Source organism: Apis cerana, linkage group LG1 (assembly GCF_029169275.1).
Source record: "Apis cerana isolate GH-2021 linkage group LG1, AcerK_1.0, whole genome shotgun sequence".
Classification (NCBI taxonomy): domain Eukaryota; kingdom Metazoa; phylum Arthropoda; class Insecta; order Hymenoptera; family Apidae; genus Apis; species Apis cerana.
In genome coordinates, this window is record NC_083852.1 from 5,945,197 (window position 1) to 5,972,553 (window position 27,357).

Consider the following 27,357-nt stretch of genomic DNA (forward strand, 5'->3'; position numbering starts at 1 on the left):
TCACATCATCAAAAACGCAGATTTAATTGTGACAGGATTTTGATTTATTTCGGCGGGAATTATAAATAATAAATAAAATAGACAATATATATTTTAAAATAATAAAAATCTATAAAAGAATTATCTAAGATTATTTAATAAAATAGCAATGAAAAAAAATAATCTAGATTAATTCTTTGAATTTTTTTAACAATAATTAACGATTAATTAATATTAGTTATATAATATTTTCAAAAAGGAAGATTAATAACTTCATTATAAATTAGATATCTGATTCATCACAAATAAGAATCTGTAACTTCATCTTAGAAGAAATATAAAAATTATTTTGTTCATAATAGTGAATATAGGAATTAATTCAATTCAATCACAAAGATGATAAAGTTAAAAAAATTATTAAAAATAATTTCTTTAATATCCTTTCAAATATATATATATCAAATAAATTCATAGATATTTTAATTCCTGTTAATAATAAACAAACTATACTTATATATCTTGAGTATCTTAAATGAAAAAATAAAATAAATTATGCAAAGCAAATATAAACAAAGAAATCAAATGATAAAAGAAAGATAAACAAAGGACAAGAATTTATTATCTCTTTATTATCTTCTTTAGAAATATCTAATTCAATAATTTCCTACTAATGATTTACATGATCCAATATTTTTTTATAGACTATTAAACCTACACATGAAATAATTTTTATGCTATTATATAAAAATAAAATTATAAACAAGAGATAGATAAAATTTATCTAATTTATGCTTATATTACTTATAAAAATATATTTTAAAAAATATTCAACAGATGACACTGATTTTTAATTTTTACTCTATCTTATTCTGTTTTTAAAAAAATGTTTTTGACATTTTAGAGATGGGGTTGACGATCAACTTTTATTTTTATTTTTATTTCTCTTGCATGATTAATTATTCTTTTTATATATTTCATTTACAGTAGATGTATTCTGAATTAATTCTCTAATTTTATTCTATCTTTGTTTTTGTTTTATCCACTTTTATTTATACTTATTTTTAGCGCCTGATAACCATAGAAAATATCAATTAAATTTTTATTACTTATATAAAATATTTTTATTATTTTTCTTTCAAAATTACAATGTGTTTTAATTTTTAATGTAAAAAATATAGATATTAAATATAGATTCTCCAGGTAATTTTAAACATCTTTTTTTAAAAATATAATATATTCTGATAGTGAAACTAATAATTGTGATAAAATTTAAATAAAAATTTGATCCAACAAAAAAAATAAAAAATAAAAGAAAATTAATTTAAAATTAATTTCACATTTCACATTTATTAATTCTTAGTTGAGCTAAATATTATTTTTTTGTCTATCATATATATTAAATACGTATATTGAATTTTTTTAAATATATGAATTGAAAATTTATATTTGAATTTATTTTATATTCTTATAAAATTCATGAAATTTTATTTCGATTAATCATTATTATGTTTTCCGAAATAATATTTAAATTTTTTATTTATTTAAAAAAATTGTTTTTTTATATATTTTTAAATAAATGTTATTAATTTATTTTTTTCTTTATTTTTTAGTTTATTGTCTAATATGTTTTCTTTATAATTTTTTTTTCAAAATAAAGTTTATAATATTTTTTTAATATATTTTCAAGTAAAAATATTTTAAGAAATATAATTTAAAAATTCCTTCTTAATCTTCATTCTAATATATTTTATATTTACGACATAACTTCATGTTATAAGCGTCAATGTTACCAGGACTGATTGCAAAAAGTTAAGATGTTCGAAGAGAGAGACAAAGAAAGAAGTCGTTTAATAGTTTTGTTTAATATAATCAATGGTTATTGTTTTCTTCATTTAATGTTATTTTTGTGAAACATCGCAGTATACAATTTTTATAAAATATTATATTTGTTATTAAAAATAATTATCTTTATTATATTGTTAACATATGTCATGTTTGCAAATTACTGTTATCGATTATTCACATTTTGTCGTTGCCATGTTTTCAAGTCTATGCAAATAGGAAATCGCAAAGTACCACGTGATTGTCGTTTACAAATGATTGTGATGATTTATTACATTTAATATTATGAAAATATGAATAATATATAATGTACAAAAACCCGAATATTTTAATCGGAATATTTTAAAACGTTTTTATTATTTTTTATTGAACGTTTAAAAAAATTGATTTTATAAAACATAATCTCTTAAATTAGGTTATAAATACAAATTTTATCCAATACTTATTCAAATTAGTTATTTTATCTGTGTTTAATGGCAAATGTATTAAATATTTAAATGTAAGTTTATTTATAGATTAAGCTTATAACTAAATTATATGTTAATATTATTATTTTAAAATATTAGTTTAAGTAAGTTCATGATTATATATTGATTTTACTATTTTTGAATTTCATATATTAAAAATGCAAAATAATTTATTTCTTGTAGTAATTATTTAATTTAATTTTTTATTCAATATATATAATATATTCAATATATATAAAGTATATTTATCATTATGATATATATTATATATTTTCAAGCATGGACAAACAAGTAACAATAACCAGTAAATATAAATTTATTGATATGCTATACATATAAAAATATGAGTGGTAGTTCTAAAAAAGAAGATATTAATGCAAAAAAGAAATATGTCTTTTTTTGTGATCCTGATGTTATTGTTCAACGTGCTGAAGCATCTGCAGTGAGTTAATTATTTTTATTTAATTACCTTTTATTTTTATATTATATATATATATATAATTTTGTATTAATAAAAGTAATATTAATTATTTTTTTATATTATTTATAATATGTAATCTAATAAAATATAATTTTAACAGCAACAAGATTACATTACCAACCAAATCTTTAAAGACAAACCATCTAATTTTCCAATTGAATTTGACTTAAAAAATTTAGAAAAATTATCATATCAACCTATTCAACCATATCCTTTCACATTTATAAGTGCTGTGAAACGAAAACTTATATTAAATGATGGTTCTGAGGTTTATATAAAAACACAAGAATCAAATAACAAAAATGCAATTAAACCTTCGAGAATAATAAAATCTGATAGTACACAGAATTTGCATGAGGTTATACATAAAATGGATTTTATAAGACCACTAAAAGTTCCAGATTTGAAAATTTCTGCAAAGAAATTAGATTTTTCGAACAGAGAAAATTGTATATCCAAAGAATCGGTATCTCCAAAATTTGAAACACCTTCAAAGGAATTTATTCATGAAAGAGGAGAAAAAAAAACAAGAAATTTTGAGCGAGTTCAAAGAAGATTAGATTTCTCAACATCAGATGTTTCATCAACTATTACTAGTGAAATAGAGCCATTGAAGGTGCCAAATATTTCTATATCTTCAAATTTATCAAAGAAAAAAGAATATGTTAGAGAAAATTCCAGAGAAAAAGAAAATAGAAAAAGAATTAGAAAAGATGAATCTTTATTTTCCAAACAGGATGAAACACAAGATTTTTATAGAAGATCCAGAAGTCCAAGATATACTTCTAGAAAAGATTTTTCTAACAATATGAGTGAAAACATAGTTTCAAAACTAAAAAATGATAGATTTCATATGCCAAGGGAAAGTGATTTTATTCCATCAAAATCAAAGACTAAAAATTTTGCAACATCAACTGCTAAAAAGGTTAATGATAAGAAACACAAGTCTTTTAATACTAAATCTTTAAAATCAAGAGATACTTCTTTAGAATCTAAGAACAGATCTTATAGTAATGAATCACTTTCCGAACGATCTTCAAAATTATCAGATAAAGTCACAATTAGAGAATCTAGAAATATATTTGAAAATTTTGATTATAAACATAAGGATGATTTACATATGTTAAAACAGATGGATGATCAAAAATATATATTTTCGTCTGAAAATAGGCAAGTTAAACAACATAAAATAACATGTCAGTCTCAAGGAAAAACAGGAAATATATTTTTTAAGGAACAGAATAAAAAATCTGAAAAAATAAAACCTTCAACAAGTAAAATGGATGGCAAAATGTATGTAGTAAATTCTAAAGAATCTGAAGGTATAGAAAGTATAACTAATTCAAATATAAGTGTAAGAACTCAAAGTCCAAGCACTATTTCTATACAACAAATGAAAAATAAAGATTCTGAAAAAACTGCACAAGGTACCAATATATGTAAATTGAATAAAATTACAGAAGATTCAAAATATACAGATGATTCTTTAACACAATGTACTAATGTAAATATAAAAAAGGAAGAAGAATCATTTACGCAAATTGCTACTACAGATAAACAAACTAGTAATAGTAATGAATCTAATTTAAGTGATAATATTTTGTCAAGTGCATTGTTTGATCCAAAAAGAATTTCATTTAGAGATGAAAATCGTTTACAACAAGAAGAATTTTGTGATTTAGTTACTCCAGATATGAATCTTATACCTCGATCTAAACGAAAGCGACAATTCATACAAAACAATAATATAGAAGCAGATTTGAAATGTTCAAAACATAATATGGGTAAAATTGAAACAGAATCAGAAAATATGTTATTGGTAAGTATTGGTAATAACATATTTAACATATGTAAATTATTTTATTTAATTTATAATTATAATACAAAAGTAATTTTATAATTGTAGTTACATCCAACTGCCTTACATATGCAATTCCAAGCTGAATTGCATCTTCTTGACTCTTTTAATGAATCATTGAGACAAGTAATGGATGTTGAAAAATGTTTGTATAATGTTAGGCAAGATCAAGAAAAAGAAATATCATTACAGCATAGTCAACCAAATAATCAAATAAAACCACATTTTTCTAAAGCAATGGATGAAAGAGATATTGATGATATTAAACATTGCAATGATAGTAATAAAGCACATAAACTTGTTGCTACTGATAATGGTAGAGTAAAAAAAATTTATTATGATATATATTAATTATCTTTTAATTTAATTCTTAATAATAATATTAATATTAACATAGCGTTTCCGGCAAATATGGTACATCATATTACAAGTCAAACTATAGGAAATGAGTTTGATAATATAAATAAAATAACTAAACCAGTAGCAGTAGAAGTACAAACTCAAACAGTGAATGATATGGCAACCCAAACAGATATACGTTCTACTCGACGAAATGTACAAAGTAGATGCTCAGAAATATGTGGAACACCATATGAACGAGGATTCATTGGAGATAGTGAAGTTCCACATTTTTCTTTAGATTCAGTGGAACAATTTGAAGATTTAGATCAAATAGAAGAAATATCATTGCCTAGCAAATTAAGAACAATGTCAGAAATAAGCTTACATGAAACTACATCTTCTATACGGACAGAAACTGGAACAGAGATTAGCATTTCAACTCGAGATGTAACTTGTTCTTTTAATAAATATTTAGATTTAGAAGTAAGTATAATAATTAAGAATTTTTATATTTGAAATTAAATCTAGATTAAATATTTTATACATTTTTAGATTGCACAACTAATAAAAGACGAAAAACAAAGATATGATAAAATTGAGATGTTGTTCAAATCTCGTGAAAAAACTTTAAACGATCGAACTAAAAAATTAGTGAAACTAGAAGAACAAAAACGAGCATTAAGAGATACTGGACAAGATAGTCGTGTTAGTTCTGTTAAAAAAAAGCAGAGAGCTTTACTTTTAAAATTACAACAAGAAAAAGATGAAATGAACAGGTATCGTAATTTTTATTATTTAGAAATGTTTTCTTTATTTTTTACATATTTATAAAAATTTTATTTTTAGATTAAAAGAGCTTCACAAAATTGCAAGTCAAGAACGTAAACTAATGCTGCAAAAACAAAGAAATATGTTTAATCCTCAAATATCTACTAAAAATATTTTAACGAAATTAAAACGAAGCGCAGATAGTCAATCTCCAAGAAGACTATCTGGACCTATGAAGGGTTATGATATAAGAAGTAATAGTTCTATGAGTTCTTTAGTTGACTCTGATAAATCTCAGCAACACGATCGATCTCAAGCAGATGCTCGTATGCAGATGTCGGAAAATGAATTACATTTTTCTAAAATTGATTTATTAAAAAATAATAAATTCACAAATCTCGTTGAAGAATCTAACGCATCGTTTTTAAAATTTGATAAATCTGATAAAGCTATGCAAAATATGCCCGAAGAAAAATGTCTTTATAACACACAAAAAGATGGAAACATATCTAAATACGAAATAAAATCAAGAAAATTTGAAGAAAAAATGCCCAGAGCAGATGTTATTAGACTGAAATCAAATCAATATAATTCGATTGATGCGAAATTAATTCCAAATCATTCAATAAATATTTCCGGAAAATATCTTTTCGAAAAAGGAAAATCTCCCGATGTATCAGAATTATTACAACAAAATTTAAATAAATCTACATCTGAATATATTAAATCAGAATCTGATACTTTAGTAGAAGAATTATCTAAAAAATCAAAACCTTCTCAAGTAATTGATAATCATTTTCAGATTCTAGTATCGCCAAGAGAATCTTTAAAAGCTATTTCTACAAATAGTGAAATTTTATCAGAAGAAATAAGTTCAGTTAGTCAAGATACTGTATTGAAAACATCGAAATCATCACAAGTATCTGAAGATATTTTGCAGATGTATTCAAAAAGTTCTAAAAGAAGTAGTAAATCAATTCCAACTGACATGTCTAAAAAAACTCAATATAGTTCCGAATCAAAATCAAATTTTAAACGTAAAAGTTCAAAATGTCAAAAAAGCAAATCATCATCTAGTATACTTACAGAAAATATATTACGATCTAAATCTCATTCTCAAATGTCAGAAGAATTTGTGAAACATCATAATAAACGAACAAGAATGGAAAAAGAATTTGTTCAATTTGATAAAAACGATGAAAATGCACTTATTGATAAACATACAAAAGATAAAAATTTAAAATTATTAACAGATCGAATAGACGATTATGACGCTAAAGAGAATGTATTTTGTCAGAAAATATTTGATAAAAATGTAGATATTTACGGAAATTCTTGTTGTAGTCAAGACAAAAATGAACATAATTTTGATGAAGCAAAATCTCAAATTGGTAATTTTGCTATTTCTCATCACAGTTCTGGAGAGAGTGATAGAAATTACTCCAAATCCGTGGTTATCAGATCGCAAGATCATAATTTGAAAACATCTAAAAAACTCGAACAGTAAGTACATACCTTTTTTTAAATTAATATATTTTACTATCGTCGGTTTAATAATATTGAATTTGAATTAATAATATTACGAATTACTAGAAAGAAGAAACACGTGTAAGAAATCTAATAATAAACTGTATATTCACATCATGAAATGAAGCATTGTAAAAATAGATTCAGTGCAGCAGTGATCTGCATTCCACTGTTATTGCAGTATTCTACTATAGCAAAAATTATTTGGCTCAATTTTTAAGATCAAATAATTGTTTTTAATGATTTCAAATTTTTATAATTTTCACATTTAAATTGTTTGATAAAATCGATATGGAAGATTTATTTCTGCTATCAGACGTGCTTACTTTTTTCAGAATTTTAAATGCGCGTGAAGCTGCGCTTACATCGCGGAAAAATTGTGTAGAAGAGTGGATGGCTTGGCATGCGAAATTAAGAACGGAAGAGGATCGTGTTGCACGAATGGAACAAGCTGCACTTAAACTTGTAACTGCAACATCTAATGTTTTTTTACAAGGTAATTTCATTATTAAATATCTTTAATTATAATTAACAAATTCATTGTCTTCATAAATAAAATTTTTTTTATAAATAAATAATTATCTATATAGATAATTACGATTTATGAAATTATTAATAAATTACGAATTTAATTATTTGTTTTAATTATTAAAAATCAGTATTGTATTATTTTATAGATACTACTGTTTCGTCGGACACGAGCGATATTGAAGGAAGAATAGAATTACTAACAGAAAAATTAGCCGAAAGACGAATAGAGATGTCACGGTTGAAAAGGGAAGCTAGAAAACAGACGAAACAGAAACTTCGTGCTTTAGAAGCTAATTTGTTGAATCAAATAAAGGTAAACAATTTAATATTAATAATAAATTTAAAATGTTATTTATTATATATGTATATTAAATAATCTATTGTGCAAATAGAAATATGATACGACAATTTACGAAATGCGCAAAAAATTGGAGTCAAGAAAAGGAGCTTCTAAAGATAGTGAAAAATTAGCAATAGAATCAAGATCATTGGCAGACTTTAAAATACCTGAGATTCCATTAAAAAAATTGCAAGATATATTTAAAAACAATGATTTATTAAGATCCAGATCAGAATCCGATTTATTATCCACAAAAAAATTATCAATTAAAGATCCTATGAAAAATATTAATATACTACAAAATGAAATTATTGAAGCCAGATATGAGAAAAATCATTCTGAAAGAATGACTAAATCTTTAAGAAACATAAGAACATTGGAACAATTAAGTTCCGCAAAATCGAGTATGATAAATCATAGTAGTCAGTCTGTTTTTGATGAAAGTATATCAGAACAAATCGAAATTGATAAACTTGGTTCTGCTTCCATGTCATCAGTTTCAGATGGTGCTCGATCTGAAAAAAATATTCCTTGTGGAACTGAACAATATATAAATGAAATACAAAATAAACAAAGTATATCAGATGTAAAGAAAAGTAGTATTTCTGAAGATGTTAAAACTGAAATCAATACACCAAAGTCTGAATCAGATATACATACACAATCGGAAGTCAAGTTTTCTAAATATGATACTACAATTCAATCTGATTTAAAAGAATATAAATCTGATTTCGACACATTTTCTGAACAGTCACGAGTTAAAACTATTTCATCACAATCTAAAATTAATAAATCTCAACATTCAGAACATTTGGAACATATTTTATCAGAGAAATCTAACAATATTCAACATTCTAACGCAGAAATAAACACTGAATCTGTTAATGAAAGTCTTGATTTTTCTAAAAAATTAGATTTTTTGCGTTTAAATAATCAAAATTTGAATGAGGATATAAGCTCGCTTGAAAATGAATTGAAAATACTTTCAGAAATGATGTCACGTTTTAATAAAAAATCTATTGAAGAGAAAAAATATGAATTACAAAATGAAGAAAAAAGTACATCAAAAGATATATCTGAAATACATTCAATATCGGATAAAATCAATGAAGTTTATGATGTAGAAATTATAAAAGAGGATAAAATCAAAAATGTAGAATTACATTCGAAGGAAAGTAACTCCGATATTCCACAATATTTAACAAATAATACAAGATTATTGTCACCTACTAACTTCAGTGATAGCAATAGTATAGTGGAAGAAGTTGATAATGTAATATCTGTTATAATGCCACAAAGTAAAATGTCATCTTCTAAATCAAGTAGCCAAGAAATTGATTATAAAGCAAGAAGTAAGAAAATTTTAAATGAAATTGAAAAATCTATAATATCAGAACATATTAAAGTACCTAAGGATGACCGTTCAGAGATATCAGAAAATAAAAATTTAAGTTTACATAAGAGAAATGAAGAAATATCTAATGATACCTCTGCTAATGTAAAATCTTTATCTGAAATTTATTCAAAATCGATTCAAGATAAAAATCGATGCATAAATATTTTGGAATTTGAAACAACATATCCCGAAAAAAATATTGAAGAAAATTTAACTGATTTGCATAATGTAGAAAGTTATCAATCGTTGAAATCGAAAAAAAGTTCTTCGTTATCTTCAGAAAGTTTCGAAGATAATGAAAAGGATAAATCTTTAAATCAAAATACAGATATCAATCTTAGTTCAATAATAAATGATATATCTTCTACAGAAATTCATTTAGAAAATAAGAATAATTCCACACTTAAAGAAGTTCAAGATGTTTCAAAACAAGCAACAGTTACAGAATATGTAAACGAATTATTGAAAAGACAACTTTCTCCTCAGTTATCAAATTCAATGAAAACAATTGACACTTCTAAAGAATCAATAGATTATGTAAAAGATATAATAAATGATAATATGTCTTATCAAAATATAAATGATATACATCTAGTTTCAAAAACAAAGAATTTAGAATTATTATTAAAAGAATCTAAAGAATTAACTAATAATAATAAAAATGAAACTGTCTTTACACAAACTGAAGAGATGATAGAACCTCAAGAAGTTTCTCAAAAATCCATTAAAAGTTCTAAACAGGATATTTCTGATTATGATTTAAATATGAGTAAAAAAGAAATTATTGAAAATAATAATCAATCAGAAATATTTTTGAATAAAACTTTTAATAAAAATGACTGGACTATATCTAATTCATTTGATGTTATTTCTGCATGGGAAAAATCTCAAAGTCAGACATCAAAATCATTTAATGATTTGAGTACATTAAATTCAAAAAACATATCTCAATCAGTTAACTATAAAGATGAAATTTGTAAAAATGAAATAATTAATGATATAGAGAATGATGTAGAAGAAGATATAGAGGATGTTTCTTCATTTATTCCAAAAAGTGAATCTACAAATATTGAAATACATGAAATAAAATTTGATGAAACATTAGACTACCATTTTGAAAAATTTGGTAATAAAAGCAAAGATGTAATGCATGTAGTTTCTAAAAACAATGATATAGAGGAAAATGAAAATAGTATAGAAACTAATGATTTCCAAAAAATTATTTATGATTCTGTCACTAAAATATTGGATAAAGTTGAAAAAAGTATTGAAAATAATACAATAAGAGAGAAAACTGAAAATCATACAGATATGGATAATATAAAAAATAAAAATGAAATACAGATAGAAGAAAGAGAAAAATCAATTTCAAGCAATGTTACTTTAAGTAATAATTTAGAAGAAAATTTAGAAAAAAATAAAATGAAGTTCAATAATATTAATGAAGAAATCTCTCTTTTGAACTTCAGCAATGATAAAAATATTAATGAAGAAATAACAATTAATGAAAATACTGAGATTATAAAAACAAATGTTGAAATTAAAAATGACGAGAATATGTATTGTACAGAATCTAAGTCTCGAGAAATTATTATAACAGAATTAGAACCAGAAAATATAGAAAATGAAAGTTTATCAGAACTTGATATTGATGCTAAAATAGAATTAGCAGAAGAAGAATTCATAGAAACAGACAGAAATAAAGAAGAAATAGTATCACAAGAACAAAAATTTTTGGAAACTATAATAGAACAAGATAGTTCTGATGGTGAACAACTTGATAATTTGGTTGAAGTAACTGAAGGTGTATTGGATGTTATAGAAAAAGGAATTAAATGTTCTACAGATTCTATTGAATTGAAATCTATTTCATCTTATAAAATAAATGACCATGATATTGAAATTCAAGATAATAAAATACAAAGTGAAGAAAATCCTGCAATTGTAAATGATATTAAGACAATAGAGCATGTTGAAGTAGATACATCCAATGTATCACTAAATGTAATGATGAATAAAACTTTTGATATTGTGAAAGATCCAGAATATGAAGATATTTCGGAAGAAAGTCTTGAAGTTTCTGAAATATTTGATAAAAGCGAGCTTCAGAAATCTACTATTGTACAAAAATCGTCTATACCAGAAAAATATGAAGCGATACAAAAATCAGAAAAAGTATTGAAAATACTTGATGAAATTACACAAAAACCTTTGTTGAATTCAGAAAATGATATAAATAAATTTCAAGATAATGAATATCTTTCTGAAAATAATAAAGAATTACAAATTTCTGATAAAATTAGTATTAAAAATAATCAATCATTATCAGAAAAAATAGAAAATCAAAAATCTGAAAAGATAATATTAGAAAAAGAAAATCAATTAATAGAAAATGTGACTAATATGAATGAAATGAAAAAGAAAAAAGAGGAACAAGATGTTTTATCTGAGTCAAGTGAAGACAGAGATACACCAAAAGGTGTATCAGAAATTGATATGGATTCTCCTCGAGATCTTAATGATTCAAGATTGGATATCGATGTTTTAAATGATGATTTATTAAGTAATCCAAACATAGAAAATCAAAATATAGATTCGAAGAATACATTTCATGCTACACCCATTGTTGCAACGTCTGAAAAGGATATAGAAGTTATGATAGATAAGTTAAAAGGTATGATTTTCACTCTATAATTTCATTTGTTAAATTATTATAAAATTAAAACAATATAATTTAAATTTCATTAGAATTACATTTTTAAATATATATTTATATAATTGAATGATATATTTATATAATTCTTTCATATTTTGTAAATATTTTTTTATTGTTTTAATCCCTATTAAATGTATGTATGTATTTATAAATTTAAAAACATTAAATTACTAGGTTTTAAATTATATTATTGAATGAATATATAAATGGATAAATATTTTATATGATGTAAATCATATATTAGACATAATTTATAAAAATTTGAATTTCAACATTATTTATATACATTAATTTTTATGTTGGCTGTATATTTCTGTGCAAAGCATTGCCTCGTATAGTCATATATTATTTATTTTCAGAGTAACAAAGTCGAGATAATAAATACTTAAGGTAATACAACACGAAACTTTGAATAAAATAAACATTGACTTGTTTTTTTATACAAATCAATATTGCATGAGTGCTTGATATTTATTTATTAATTTCTACATGCACAAAGAAAGCCTGTAAATATTGTATAACAGAATATAAAATATAAAACATTACATTTTCTGTCTTCCTTTCAAATATTTTCCAAAAGAAAATAATTATTATATACATATATATGATCTTGTATGATTTTATCACAGCTTTATACAATTTTATTAATGCATCAAAAATAAAATATTTTTTCAATCCATATTTTGATATCTTCCTTTTTTGTTTCTTTTTTTTTTTAAATCATCAAAGCACTTAACTGAAATAAAATGTGAACTGTAATATAATATAAAGATTCGTGTTGCTTTTCCTAGATAATTAATTTATAAAACTTTCCATAAATTTGTATTATATTTCAAATTTTTATTTGCACAGCTTCATTGGAACAACCTGGCATGGAAGTTGCAGATTGGGAAGCAAAATTACTTCGTATTGAACAACTTCAGATTGAATTAGAGGTAATTTATTTCTATCATTCTATTATATCTTATAAAATTTAATCTCTCTTATATTCTTCTTTTATATTATATTTCATTATTGTAGATTAAAAAATTAGAAGCAGAAGAAGAATCCTATTATGTTCGAAAAATACCGAATAAACCACCACCTCCCTACACTCCACCTACTGGAAGTGCAAGAATTTCAACATCGCTTGGATCACCTTCTCCTCCTCCAGCTGTGATTCCTTCAAACATAGAGGAATTAGTAGCATTTACAGAAAAAGCCACAGCAATAATATTTAAAGCTAAGGAAGCTGGAGAAGATATCATGAATTTAAAAGCTCCTTCTGAGATCTGTGAATTAACCAAAGAAAATGATGAGACTATGAAAAAAGATAGAAGAATTTATAATACATTCCTTTTTGATTTGTGTAAAGAAACAATCGCTGAAGTTTATCAAGCTGAATATGAAAAACCAGGTCCAAGTTGGACAAAACCAAACGTAAAAACAAAACCTATTGTGAAGATTCCTAAGACTATACAAGAGCTTAATGCTTATGTGAATAAAGAGGTGGCTACATTATTCGGTTTCAAAACAAAATTACAACGAGAAAATATGGTAATGCGTTGGAGTAGAAAACGAAGAGATCGAGTTGATGAATTATTGGCTAGAGAAGCTCAAGCTGAGGAAGATGAATGGACGAAATTTCATCATGATGAACTCGCAGTAAAAAATGGTCTTACTGTAACTATATTAGATACTCTGTTAATGGAGACTGTGAATGTAGTTAAAGTTGCATATGCAAAGAAAAGAAAAGTAATGATTTAGTTTTTTTATTTTTTTCTTTCTTTTTTCTTTTTTTTTTTTTATTTGCAAAGTCAAGATTTATGACTGAAGTACTGATATATATATGAGTTATAACATAATCGTTAATTATAAAAGACAGTATATATTATTTTGAAATTAATTAGCCTAAACTGCTATAATTTTAATGAATTTTGTTAATTATTATTTGTATTCTATGATTTGTAAGGCTGGTTCCTATTTATTTCATGTTCGTACATAAGAAGACAAAAGGTGTGACAAATTTTATGAATTTTAGAATAATATGTAATTAGCAATTGTCGACTTATAGAATTCGATAATCAAACTATAAGTTCGTTTTGTTAAAACAGAATTATTATTAGAGTATGTAAGTTTTAGAATAGTATATAAATTTATCACAATTTATATTCATATATATTAAAATGTAACATATTTAACAATCCCATTAATTAAGAACATATAATTATTAATTTAATAACTTTGAGCGTTTTGTTCGAGTAAATTTATATTATGTAATATATTTTTTATTTATTTGTTTTATTATTTTCAACTGAAATAAATTTATAACAAAAATTTATAACAATTTATAAATAAGATTTTAATTACAATATTACTTGAACAAAATTTAACAAATACTCGAACAAAATGTTCCTTTGATTATATATATCTATAACTGTGTTATAGAAGTTATCAACCATGGAACATATATGATATGTTCTTATTAAGTCGTATCGGATTTCATAGAATTATGCTCAACTATATATAATAAAACAAAATTTAAACCAAAAGACTGATACTTTGGGGCCATTTCGATCTAAATTGAAAACATTTCAAAGAGACACATAATAGTTAATAATTAAACATTTATAAATTGGCGTTAAAAAAAGTTAGTTTCCAAGTTAGTTATATGTAATAAAAAGATAGTTTTGATTTTTTATTGTAGCCCCTTTAATACATAAGAATTAATATACAAGTGTAAAAAAAAAACAAGAATATATAATACTTTTTATATTGCATCGCGTTTATAAACTGATTAATCAATTATATTTTAATATAATTTTAATTGGTAATATGTTGACTCTATTCTATTATACTTAAATTTACATCTATGGTTGTGATGTCAATTTAATATTCACAAAATAAAAAATAAAAATAACGTGTTAATTATATAAAAATACAACAGTGATGAAGAATGGAACATTAGCTTTAATTAGTATCAATTGTGAATTATCAACTTAAACATGTTTTAAAAACATTTTCTTTCTGATGCAAGTCTTTTAACATGACTTTGAAAAATTTTGTTTTAGAAATGTACATATGATAATAAGATTAAACATTACAATACTAGACTTTCTTTTTTAGAAATTTCTATCAATCAATAAGAATTATAAAAATTTCTCAAGTCTTTTGCTTATTATGTAATTTTTGTGTTTATTTTTTTCTCTTATTTTTTTATTTACAATCAGTTTAATACTAATTGCATATATAATTGTTATGTATAGATATTGTTCACGTATGTAGTGTTGAATATGTACTTAATTAAGCTATAATATATTTTATAATAAATTTTTTGAAAAATTTCTGATGTTTGTGTTAATATTTGCATATGAAGAAATAAATAATGTAAAAAAAATTTATTTTTTATAGAAAATTTTTTATATTTATGATATTTATGTTTTTAATAATAGTTGATAATAGTTTTAATAAATAAAATAAAAATTTTATATAGATTGCTTTAAATAAAATATTTTTAAATTTCTGCTAAATTTTAATATATATGCATCTATAATCAGGAGAAAAACTTACATCATTTTCCTCGTTTAGCTATAACTCTTATGTAAGCATTATTAATATTTTTAAAAATAGTAATCATTAAAAATATTCTATTTGAAAAAGATTCTGAAGTAGATACAGTTGGTTTTGATAAATATTTACTAGTTAGTTTTGATAAATATTTTAGTTATTCAAAATTAATAAAAGCATATAATATTTAAATGATATAATATTTAATATTTAAAGCATATAATATAATATTCAATGTATATTTTATTACTACAAGTGCAGATATAAAAATTCTTTTTGTTAATAATATTAATATATCTAATATATATATATAATTATAAAATAATATAAAAATCGATTTCAAAATTATATTTTTTATTAGATACTGGAGCTTTAGTAATACATAGAAAAAAAACTGTAATAATAAGAAAACTTAAATGTTACATTTTAGATATATTAAAAAAATGATTTCAAAAAATGCTAAACATATATTAATGATAGAAGACAATCATGATATAGATATAGTATTTGGTATTCGATATCGCTTTAAGATATTATTAATTTTAACAATTAAATTAGAAGATATAAACAGTCATGTGATAAAGAAAAAAATAAATTTATATTTGATTATTATATATTGAATTTATTTATTTTTATCGAAATTTCGATATTTATATAAATTTCATATTCATTGTAATAGATTATAAAGAAAATGGAAAATAAATCGTTAGTTTATCAAAATTTATGATTGGTTAATTTTTTTTTTCTTATTGAGAATTATTATGTGAAAATATATTGTAATATATATTTCAGTAAATAACAATCGTATATTATTTGTTCTTCAATTAATTTTTTCCCTCTTTACTATTCTTAAATCAAAATATAATATCAAATTTTGAAAATCTAAAATCTCATGTGGCAATTATGATCTAATTCATAATGTAAATAAATAGAGATGAAAAATTATATCGTTTGATGCAACATGATACAAGTGTAGAATAAAAATATGATGTCATTTCCTTGAGAAGATTTTTGCAGCAATCTTAATTATAATTAAAATGTGATATAAAATAATTATTGAATTTATTAAAAATATATATTAATTTGCTAATAAAAATTATTTATGTCGATATTAATACATATTTTTTCAAAAATATAGAAATTAACTTTTTAAATAATGTGATTATATTTTATTAAATTTTATTTCATATAATTATAATAATAATTTAAATTAATAAAGTAATAAGTAATTAAGTAATAAAATTAAGCTTAATTATATTTAAAATAATCATGTAATCTATATCATTCTCTTTATATATATATATATATATATATAAAATATTTCAAAAATATTTTATATAATTTATTAAAATTTAATAATTAAAATTGAATAGAAAAATTATTACATATATTAAAAGAAAATAAAGTCATAATCATCAGCATATTCATCGTATATTAGTAGTTATGAATGAAAGAAACGATTTATATCTCTATGTTATGTAACAAATGCTGAAGGTCACGATGTCAATGCGTGATTGTCAGTGATAGACATACTTTGTTTAAAATTATCTCTGTAGTTATTATAGCGGTTAATTGATAAAGGGTATATTTTGTGTGGATACTAGAAGACAGTTTCATTTCAGTTTGAATACTTGTACCTGTAGGTTATAATAAAATGAAAACAAAAAGTATATTATCATTATCAAATGAAGAATTTAAAACTTTGATGGATTCTATTGATGTAGTTTTATCAGACTGTGATGGTGAGTGATTATTTAGTATAAAATAATTTTTCTTAATAATATTTTAAAATATTTTAAAATAGAAATAATTTAATATTCATTTATATTGTAAATTAATATTGAAGTATTTAATAATTAATAATAAATAAATTCAATGTGCAATATTATAAATAACGTTAATTAATCTCAATAATTTTAGGTGTGTTATGGAGAGAAACAGAGGTAATAAAGAATTCACCTGAAACAGTAAAAAAGTTGAAAGAATTAGGTAAAAAATTTTTTTATATAACAAATAACAATACTAAAACTAGAGCTGAATTTTTAAAAAAATGTAATGATTTGAACTATGATGCAACAATAGTAAGTAAAATATATTGCAATGTTTATAATTAAATAGAATATTTATAATTATAGAATAGAATATTATATAAAATATTATTTTTTATTTTTATTTAGGATGAGATAGTATGCACTTCATTTTTGGCTGCTGTATATCTTAAAGAAAAAAAATTTGATAAAAAGGTATATGTAGTTGGAAGTGTTGGCATTGGTAAGGAACTTGAAGCTGTGGGTATTCAACATTATGGTACTGGAGTGAGTACTTAAAAAAAAAATTATAATTAGTTAATATTAATAATTTAAATATAATAAATATTTATATTTTATTATTATAGCCAGATATAATAGAAGGTGATGAAGTAGAATTAGTAAAAAACTTTAAACCAGATCCAGAAGTTGGAGCAGTTGTTATAGGCTTTGATAAAGATTTCAGTTTTCCTAAGATTGTAAAAGCTGTTACTTATTTAAATGATCCCAATGTTCATTTTATAGGAACAAACAATGATATTGAAAGGCCTTCACCAAGTACTAATAAATTTCCAGGTTGAAATTTATATTTATTTATATTATTATATATTATATTATAATATAATTTTTTATATTTTATATTTATTTTAAATATTTTTTAAAAAAGTTTAACTATAAGATTTAATTATATAGGAACTGGTTGCTTCATAAAAAATATAGAATCAGCTTGCAATAGATCAGCAGTAATACTTGGGAAACCAGAATCTTTTGTCAGTGAATACATTACAAAAAAGTATGGTTTAAATCCTGAAAGAACACTTATGATTGGTGATAAGTAAGTATAATTCATAATAATAATTTATAATATATCTAAGCAATTTTTATGTTATTTAATATATAATTGTTTCATTTTAGTTGTAATACTGATATTCTTTTGGGAAAACGTTGTGGATTTAAAACTTTAGTTGTATTAACTGGTATTACAACACAAAATGATATAGAAAATATGAATGCTTCTGATACAGATACTAAAAATTTGATAATACCAGACTATTATGCAAATGAATTAGGTGATATATTAGAAATGACTAAAATATCTTGATGATTTTGTTAAAAAATTTAATTTTACAAATATTTAATACTATTTAAAAATATTTAAAAATATGACATACAATTGTTTTATTTTCTATTTTTGTTCTATTTATTTTCTGTTTTTGTTATATTTTTTGCCCTTATATTTAATGTAATAATATATAAAATATCTAAATATTAATAATGAGTATTAGAAAAAGGATCTTTATTTTTCGTTTATTAAGTTTATGTATATATTTATATACAAGAATATGCAATGTATGTAACTACTTTTAATATAGTTAAAATAATATTTACATATGTAAAATATTAAAAATAATTAATATTTGAATTTTTTGTATTATTACTTTCTATTATTATTATAAATTTATTATAAATAGAATTTATTATTTTTATAAATAATAATTATTTGTCAAGCTTTATATTAATAATAATATAAACATTAAAAATATGTTTATATGTATTTTATCAAAAACAAAAATTTTTATTACTTGAAATAAAACGAAAATTAATTTATCATAAATGTCTTATTTTAATTTAAGTGAAAATTATTATTTAAATAAAAGTTTAAATAAATGAAAATTGATATATTTTAGATATGATGTATCTAATTTTTAAATCTGAGAAAAATAAAATAAAATATGATGGAAGATATAATGGAAGCAAATACAATGATACTTTTCTTGTCATTTTTATGATTTTGTATTAGTAAGGGAAACATTTGTTTTATAATAAAGGAGAAAAATAAATAAATAATTTATATATCATAATGGACGAAGTATAAAACAGATATGTTATTCATCGCATTTTGCATGTATCGCAGAATCTTAAAATTTTTAGATCATCTTTACTTAAATATACACTTTATATATTAAAAAATATTAAATATTTTTATTTTTTATTGCGTTTAATAAAATTATCATATATATTGCGTATATATTATAATAAATAACAACAGACTATTTTTTGAAATTGATTTTTATTGTCGTACCTAATACTCGGTTACTATTAAATTTTTCTACTATTTCACTCGCTAAACGTTTTTCTAATGTTTAAAACATATTTCATATGTTTCATCAACAATATTTTATCATTAAATCGAATTGATTCAATTTTTTATGCAATTAATAATTTTAACATCCAAATAAAAATTTTAAATAATTTTTTCACATACTTATTTTAAACATTATTGTATCGTTTACACTTACAATTTTTTTCTCACATGTGCACGAGTCATAAGAATGCATTCTTTGAAATAAATTAATTATTTAATAAATAAAATATTGTAAAATTTGATTTTATTGATTAAAAAAAAAATTATCTTTTTCCTTACTTTTTATTTTTTGTTTATTTTAATCAAAATATTAATTGAAATGTTTATTAAAAGTTTATTAAATTTTCTTTTCAAAAAATAATTGATTAACTCGAACATTGTGATTTCGAAAAAAATTTTATGAATTGTTAAGAATAAGTTAACTAAAAATTGACTAAAAGTATAAAATCATAACATTTTGATGTTATCAATCAAAACTGTTGGACAAAGGTCGAATCTATAATAATCAATCGTTATCTAAATTGAAGATGATGAGTATAATTTAGTGCTTATTTTGGCATAACTATTCTTAATTATTCAATTTATTGGCCCGATTGCTTATTTTCAAAATGATATAATTTCTATGATTGATATTATTTTTATAGATTAATGGTTTTTATACATTTATTTCTATTTAGAATAATTAATTGAATAAAAAGATATTTTATATATCAACATATTAGAATTTAACACTTAGAAGATTAGATGATATTATTTTTTATATATACATATATATTTCTAAGATGAACAGTTTTTCCATTTGTGCAAAGAATAATAAATAATGATAATAAATAACAAATAATATTTGTTAACAAAAAATATTCTAATTAATTATTAAATATTTTTGAAATTATAATTTAAATGTATGTAGATGTATTTTTACATTATAAATCAATAAATATTAATAATATTGTCTATCTAATTTAAATTCACTATAATAAAAATTTTAAACATAAAGAAAGAATCATAGTTCATCTTCTAAGTGTTAAGATTGTTAATAATCGTATAAAATTTTGAAAAGAATGATTCCAACCAATTCTTATTTCTCAAATCACTTTAAACAATTTTCATTCCTTATTATTTTTTTAACATTACAAACTTATATTATAAACTTTATTAAATCAATTAAATTTTTAATGTTTGATTTCATATTTTACCATTACTAACATCGATTGATACTAATAATATTAGTGAATTAATACTAATAAATTCTTTTGCATTATTATAATATATTTAATAATTAAAATTAAATTTTTCTATATAAATAGATTTTATATAAATTATAAATTTGATTATTTCTATTTTAAATTATAATTGTCAAAAAAATTTAATATGTAATTTGTCAATTTACTAATTATTAATCAAATAATTATTATGCAATAAGGCTTTGAATATTAATAGCTTACGAATATTCGTCATCCAATGAATGGAGATCCTACATCGTGTTTTATACACGAATATTTTCTTCGATTTTTTTTTATTTGAGTCATTAGATCTATTAAAGTATTTACAACAGTTCCAATTCTCTTTTCATTTCTTATTTAACGATCTTATTTTACGATTAAATTTATGAATGATAACGATAATATTCATTTATTTAATTGTTCAAAAGTCTCATTATCTTTGTTAAGTGATTCGACTACTTCGCGAAGAAGTAAATTTTATTACAGATATGATCTCTCAAAATAATATTTCTAGATTGGTCGAACAAGTATTTCCTCATAAATAACTCCATGGAGAATGTTCGTACATGTGTTTTCTCTTCAATATTTTGTTTAACGACCAGTCTCACGTGCCATTTGAATTCACGTTATAATAATTGATACGCTCGCTTCTCGACAAATATGCAAACCAATAAAATACGTTGATCGCTAGGAAGAATATGGGGAACACGATGCGGCTGGCTCGATCAATTTTTGATACAGAATTGTATCTAGGAGTCCTTCTGCGTCGTCTTCGACCTGATTCCTTTTTGCTTGGAGGAGTTTGACGAGGAGGTGGACTGCAGGCCACGCAGGACATTTGCCAATGACTCATTGCAGGATTTTTGCTCGGTTCTGGAATTGCTGATAACGGTATTACCTCGATCATACCGTCTTCATTCATTGTAAAATTACGACTTGGATGTTCACGAGTTGCTAGATTTCCGGCAGTTCTTTTGTTCGATTGGGAAATCTGAAATAATAAATATTCTGTTAGTTGAATAGAATCATTCATAAGAAATGAATATATATATATATATTTTTTTTAGATTCTTTTTCTGAGATTTCATTTTTAATATTTTAATAATAATAATTGATTTCAGTTTTACCAGGTATTCCATTTTAACTGAGTTTGTTCTATTTTTTTGTATTTAATAAAAATTAGCACAAAAAATAAATTTGACACGATGCCAAAATGAAAAATAAAAGAAGCAACAAGATCGTATCCATAATTTCGCTATATCATGATTACGTAATGGGGATGATATTTCTCGGTTTCTAGATCATCCCTTTATTAATGTTCACTATCAACTTTTCGCGCAAGCATGTGTTCAATATTGATGGAAACATAAAAAGGTAGATATGATAGATTGTTACATATCGGCAATATAACGATTTTAATCTTTAGCCGGGAGTATCGAAAAATCAGGTTTGCTGATTTTTGCAGTCACTGTGGAACGATGCCAAGACAGTGGAATATGAATTCTTACAAAGTATGAATATTAAATCTTGCCCATACTCGTGAAATACTTTGAGATTTATTATATTATCCTTATTGGAATTGAGAAAGAACATATTTTTATTAATTTATTTTTACTCATTATCAAGTTATCTTTAGTAATTGAATTAACTAAAATAACTTTTGAATTTTTTAATTAAAATATAAAATTTAGGATGAAAAAAATATTTCTTACGATATTTATGATATACGATTCCATGATAAATTAATATTTTGAGTTATTATTTATTATAATATTATTAATAGTAGGTTTCTTTAAAATAAAATTATAATGAAAAGTTAATATAATATAATAGTTTTACTACTTGAATATTCAATATATTCAAAATATTCAATAATGTTTTATTTGAATGATAAATTATTTTTAAAGTATAAAAATTACTGGTTCTTTCTTCAATGGCCGCGTATCCGCTTCCTCTTCATCGCTGGAAGTTTCACTTTCGCTTAGATCCGAACTGAAATAACACTCGCCGGAACCGTACTTGGTGAAATAATGGACCACCGCGAATTGTATAATGGTGGCGAAAATGAAGGCGAACGAGAGGAAAACGAAGAAATCCAAGGCAGTGGGGTAAGGAACTTTTGGCAGATCGGTTCGTGCCTCCAATCCCAAAAATGTCATTGTTAACACAGTTGTTATTCCTTTAAACAGATTTTTTAAATTTTCTTTCTATATAAAAATTGTTTGTTAAAAAAATTATAGTTCTGATTAATATAATAAATATTCATGATTAATGAAATTACCTAGTGATACACGATCTGCAGTGGCTTCTCGATTTAACCAGAAAGAAACCCAAGAAAGGACGACTAGCAAAACACAAGGTCCATATACTTGTATAAGAAAATTACCCATATGCCTTTGCAGATGAAAATATACCAGCAACATCGAATATTCCGCTAAAATCAAATAATATATTTTTAATATATAAAATTTTGTTATATTTATTTAATATTAATCTTTATTACATATTATTTATATTATATTAATAAATAAATATATTATATATTATATATATAATAAATAATAAGTATAATAAATAAATATTAAAAGTATTAAGTAAAATTTACATTAAATGTAAAAAATATAATTGTTCAGAAGAGAATAAATTCTATCTTATTTAAAATATCTTTTTTCTATACGATAATAAATATACAATAATAATCATGTAATTAATATTACATGAATGTTTCTGCAATAAAATAAACAAATTTAAATTTAAAAAAAAATAAAAGCACCAATTCAATATTCACAATTTTTTCCAATTCGATATTCTTAAATTTCATCCAAATTATACACATATTACAATATTATAATATTTATTTTCTATTTGTTTCATTTCTACTCGAATTCCATATCAAATATTAATTCGTATTAATTCAACCGGAATCGAAATCAAACACAGTTGTGATCATTAGCTTCTTTGGTTACGCTTGAAACCTGTCGCATCGAACGCATCATCCAATTCTCCTCTGCTTTTATTTGCCTTGCATTTTTTCGCTCGATAACGTTTACAAGTTGGAGCAACTTTATTGGACTTCATCTGATACATCATTCTGTTTCCTGTATATTATTTCCGGTATCCGACACGGCATTCATTTCGATTTATCGAATACAAACAATGCACGATTATTTGCCTTTTGCATTCGTAAATTTTTTCAAAATCAGTGTTTTTCAATTTTTTTAAAGTGTAACTTTATTATAATAATAAGCGAAATAAACTACTCTATTTTTGCTCTATTTTCTTCACTTGCATAAATAAATTATTTACATCTATTTCTTTTGATTTATTTTATTATTTTTTTTAGTTTTTTCTTTAATAATATATTTTAAATTTAGATAAAAAAATGAGATCGGTGAAAGAGAAGTTAATCGAAGTAATATTGATTTTTTTTATCGATCAGATATATTCAAAGTAATTAAGAAATACAAAAATTTTATTTTTCTTAAAGTTCTTTTTTTTTCTTTTTTTTTTATAGAAGAATTATTCAAAAGTATTTGAAAAAGAATATAACTACATTTTGAGGTTAGTTATCGTTAAAAAAAAATTCTATTACAATATCAATTTAATTGTACTATTAATTCTTTAATTTTGGAGATATTTTTCTTGTAAAATAACTTTTTATTTCTTTTTTGAATCAAATATTCTATTATATCACTTGTTTGCGAAGCATTAATCGATGCTAATCCAATTAAAAGTTGAAATCCTCGCGTCTTAACCTCTTTTCTCCTTATCAATCGATGGAAATGGAATTTTTTTGGAAAAGAATGTTGCAATTAGTTGTCGTTGCCAACTTTCATTAGAAAGTTGGAAAATTCCATCTTTTTCTCTATCTTTTTTTCATTTCACTTTCTATTCCCATCTTTTCCTCTTTTTCGTATTTCTTTTTTCTTTACATCACGTCGTCGTTTTTTCTCGCACCACTTTCTGGTCAATTTCATCTATTAGTCTTAGCTTTATTTCTATGTGTCGATATTCTTCTCGTAGAATCCGTAAACATGGCAATAAAAGTTTCCAATCGAATTTTTTTGCAATCGTTAAGAGACATTTCTTTTCCTTTTCTCTAATTCAAACTTACCCGCTGACATCTATCGAGCTTTTAACGACTCTTAACGCGGGATAGTTTTTTTTTTATTTCCGGTCTTATATTTTTTCTTAGAATCAACTATTCTTAATTTATCATCGATAAAAGATCTTGGTTAAGAAATTTATTGTTTATGAATTTTTTATTCTTTCAATGAATAAATTAATATTTGATATTAATAAATATTATTTGATAATATTTTAATAACATGAAATTTTTTATTTTCATTTTTTATTTTCAGGAAATTTTAAAGATTTATTTGGAATATTATATGGAAATATTGATGATAAAAATTGAAATTATTTAAAAAATAAAATGATATAGCAAATAAAAAGAAATAAATTTTTTAGATAAATTTTTTCAGCAAATTAAACAACACTTTTTGCATATAAATTTTGAAATGAATTGTCTAATAAGAAGTGTCGACTCACTATGTGAAAGGGTCGTCGATGCAGAATAATTTGCAGTCGGATTGGCAACCAAATCGAATTGGGATAATTTCATGTCCTCGGCGATTGCTACTTGTCGAGCGCTGTTCCACTTGTAGATCACGTCCCGCTTCGTGTAACCGACTGCAATCAAGAGAATATTTCTTAACTTAGCTCGTTCGCCAAGAAACTGTAAAAAAAAAAGTATCGAATTCGTTTCTCGTTTAAGTGTCACCTTTCTGAGTCAATGAAAACTCCTCTCCAGAGATGTATTTGTGATTTAAATCGCTCTCTTTTTCTCTTTCTCTTTCTGCTTTTTTTTTCAATGTAAAAAAAAAACACTGTTATTACTTTTGCTTAATTGTTATCAGAGAATTTTGTGTTTTTAATATTCTTCATCTTTTGGTTTTCAAGATTTCTTATTTTTTCAATAATTTATTTCTTTTTTTTAATACTATACAATTACATAAAGCAGAAGAATTCTTTCTTTTTAACATTTTTTTATCAAGAAAAAATAAAGAGTCTAATTTCCTAAATAACTTTTTTTTAAATAATATATTAATTATTAATTATATATATCAAAATTTTCACAATGAACGAATTATTTCTTTAAAATTTTTATTTTTCTTACTACTTTTTCTACATCCAATTTTCAATTGAAGACAAAAATTTTATTCTAAGATATAGAATATAAGAATTTAAGATAGAGGAGAAATGAGAGAAATGATCTAAGCTTTTTTAACGTTTTTTAACGTAATTTTAACAAAAATTCTTTATAAATGTTTAAAATTGTTTTCAATGTTAATTTTTCTTTTTAATTTTGTCTTTTCTATTCGTGAACTTACAGCTTCCAAATTGTAATGGACATCTTTGTGTATCCATTGGAAAATTTTCAAGATTCATTGGACATCCTGCCTTGATCGTGAGTCTAAAATTAAATATTTATATTACATTACTAAAGAAATAATTTTATGGGAAATATATTAAATAATTACCTCTAACATTTATTCAAAAATTATTATATTTTTATTATATTTATTCAAATGACTAAATAAAATAAATGATTAATATTTATTATTATTATTATACTGTGAATAAAATTTTTATATTAAGAAACATAGTATACAAAAAATCACAAAATATCAAAAATACATCATGATATTTGAAGAATAAAGTAAATCTTTGTTTAAACTCCATTTTGTCCAAATTTTTTACAAAAATCCGCAATTTAATTATCATTCATCGCATCAGATCAAAAATCAGATTTCGATACATCTCCAATTTTTTATTCGAAACATTATGTTAGATCACAGATGATATAAATTACAAAAAAATGGAAAAAAAAATTCATCACAATAATATGGCTTTGTTCGATCGATCTCAAGAATGATTTCCTGTCTATTAGAATTATCCATCTGTTTGATACACTCTTGATCGACGTATAACGCCTTACAACATTTTGCATATAACTCAGTTTTGTTCTTCACGCTACGTGCTGAACATAATAACGATATCGTGAATCTCTGAAATATTCGATTCGCGTTATCTCTCTACTTGTTCCCTATGTGGTACCATTAGTCCGTCGAGCTATCTACTAATTCGAATATAATACAATTGCGT

The 27,357-nt window shown here is 22.8% G+C and overlaps 4 protein-coding genes across 5 annotated transcripts in view; 2 read left to right on the forward strand and 2 right to left on the reverse strand.

The window, feature by feature from the left end:
* The window catches only part of LOC107994858 (transmembrane protein 70 homolog, mitochondrial), a 9,447-nt gene extending 2,017 nt beyond the window's left edge, over nt 1–7,430 (reverse strand). Inside the window, exon 1 of the mRNA XM_062080234.1 lies at nt 7,253–7,430. The gene's annotated coding sequence lies outside the window, so the exon portion shown is untranslated. The remainder of the gene's footprint in view (nt 1–7,252) is intronic.
* On the forward strand, nt 595–15,570 carry LOC107994855 (centrosome-associated protein 350). Its single transcript, XM_017051959.3, has 12 exons — nt 595–2,320; nt 2,567–2,730; nt 2,870–4,588; nt 4,676–4,943; nt 5,025–5,452; nt 5,522–5,745; nt 5,816–7,240; nt 7,600–7,760; nt 7,942–8,108; nt 8,188–12,205; nt 13,100–13,182; nt 13,268–15,570. The coding sequence occupies exons 2-12, from the start codon at nt 2,632–2,634 to the stop codon at nt 13,991–13,993; spliced, it is 9,318 nt and encodes a 3,105-aa protein (XP_016907448.2). The 5' UTR covers nt 595–2,320; nt 2,567–2,631; the 3' UTR covers nt 13,994–15,570.
* A 1,381-nt stretch (nt 15,571–16,951) lies between these two features.
* Nucleotides 16,952–19,435, forward strand: LOC107994705 (glycerol-3-phosphate phosphatase). Its single transcript, XM_017051720.2, has 6 exons — nt 16,952–17,535; nt 17,714–17,874; nt 17,971–18,108; nt 18,189–18,396; nt 18,514–18,655; nt 18,736–19,435. The coding sequence occupies exons 1-6, from the start codon at nt 17,448–17,450 to the stop codon at nt 18,920–18,922; spliced, it is 924 nt and encodes a 307-aa protein (XP_016907209.1). The 5' UTR covers nt 16,952–17,447; the 3' UTR covers nt 18,923–19,435.
* A 2,103-nt stretch (nt 19,436–21,538) lies between these two features.
* Nucleotides 21,539–27,357, reverse strand: part of LOC107994929 (gamma-aminobutyric acid receptor alpha-like) — a 44,238-nt gene continuing 38,419 nt past the window's right edge. The window contains exons 5-10 of one of the 2 annotated variants that reach the window (XM_028665259.2): nt 26,583–26,665; nt 25,973–26,050; nt 25,741–25,881; nt 23,471–23,623; nt 23,109–23,368; nt 21,539–22,180 (exon numbers count right to left, since the gene is read on the reverse strand). In XM_028665259.2, coding sequence (XP_028521060.1) covers nt 21,794–22,180; nt 23,109–23,368; nt 23,471–23,623; nt 25,741–25,881; nt 25,973–26,050; nt 26,583–26,665 — 1,102 coding nt within the window. In that variant the 3' untranslated portion in view covers nt 21,539–21,793. The remainder of the gene's footprint in view (nt 22,181–23,108; nt 23,369–23,470; nt 23,624–25,740; nt 25,882–25,972; nt 26,051–26,582; nt 26,666–27,357) is intronic. The other variant, XM_028665260.2, reaches the window with a different exon arrangement.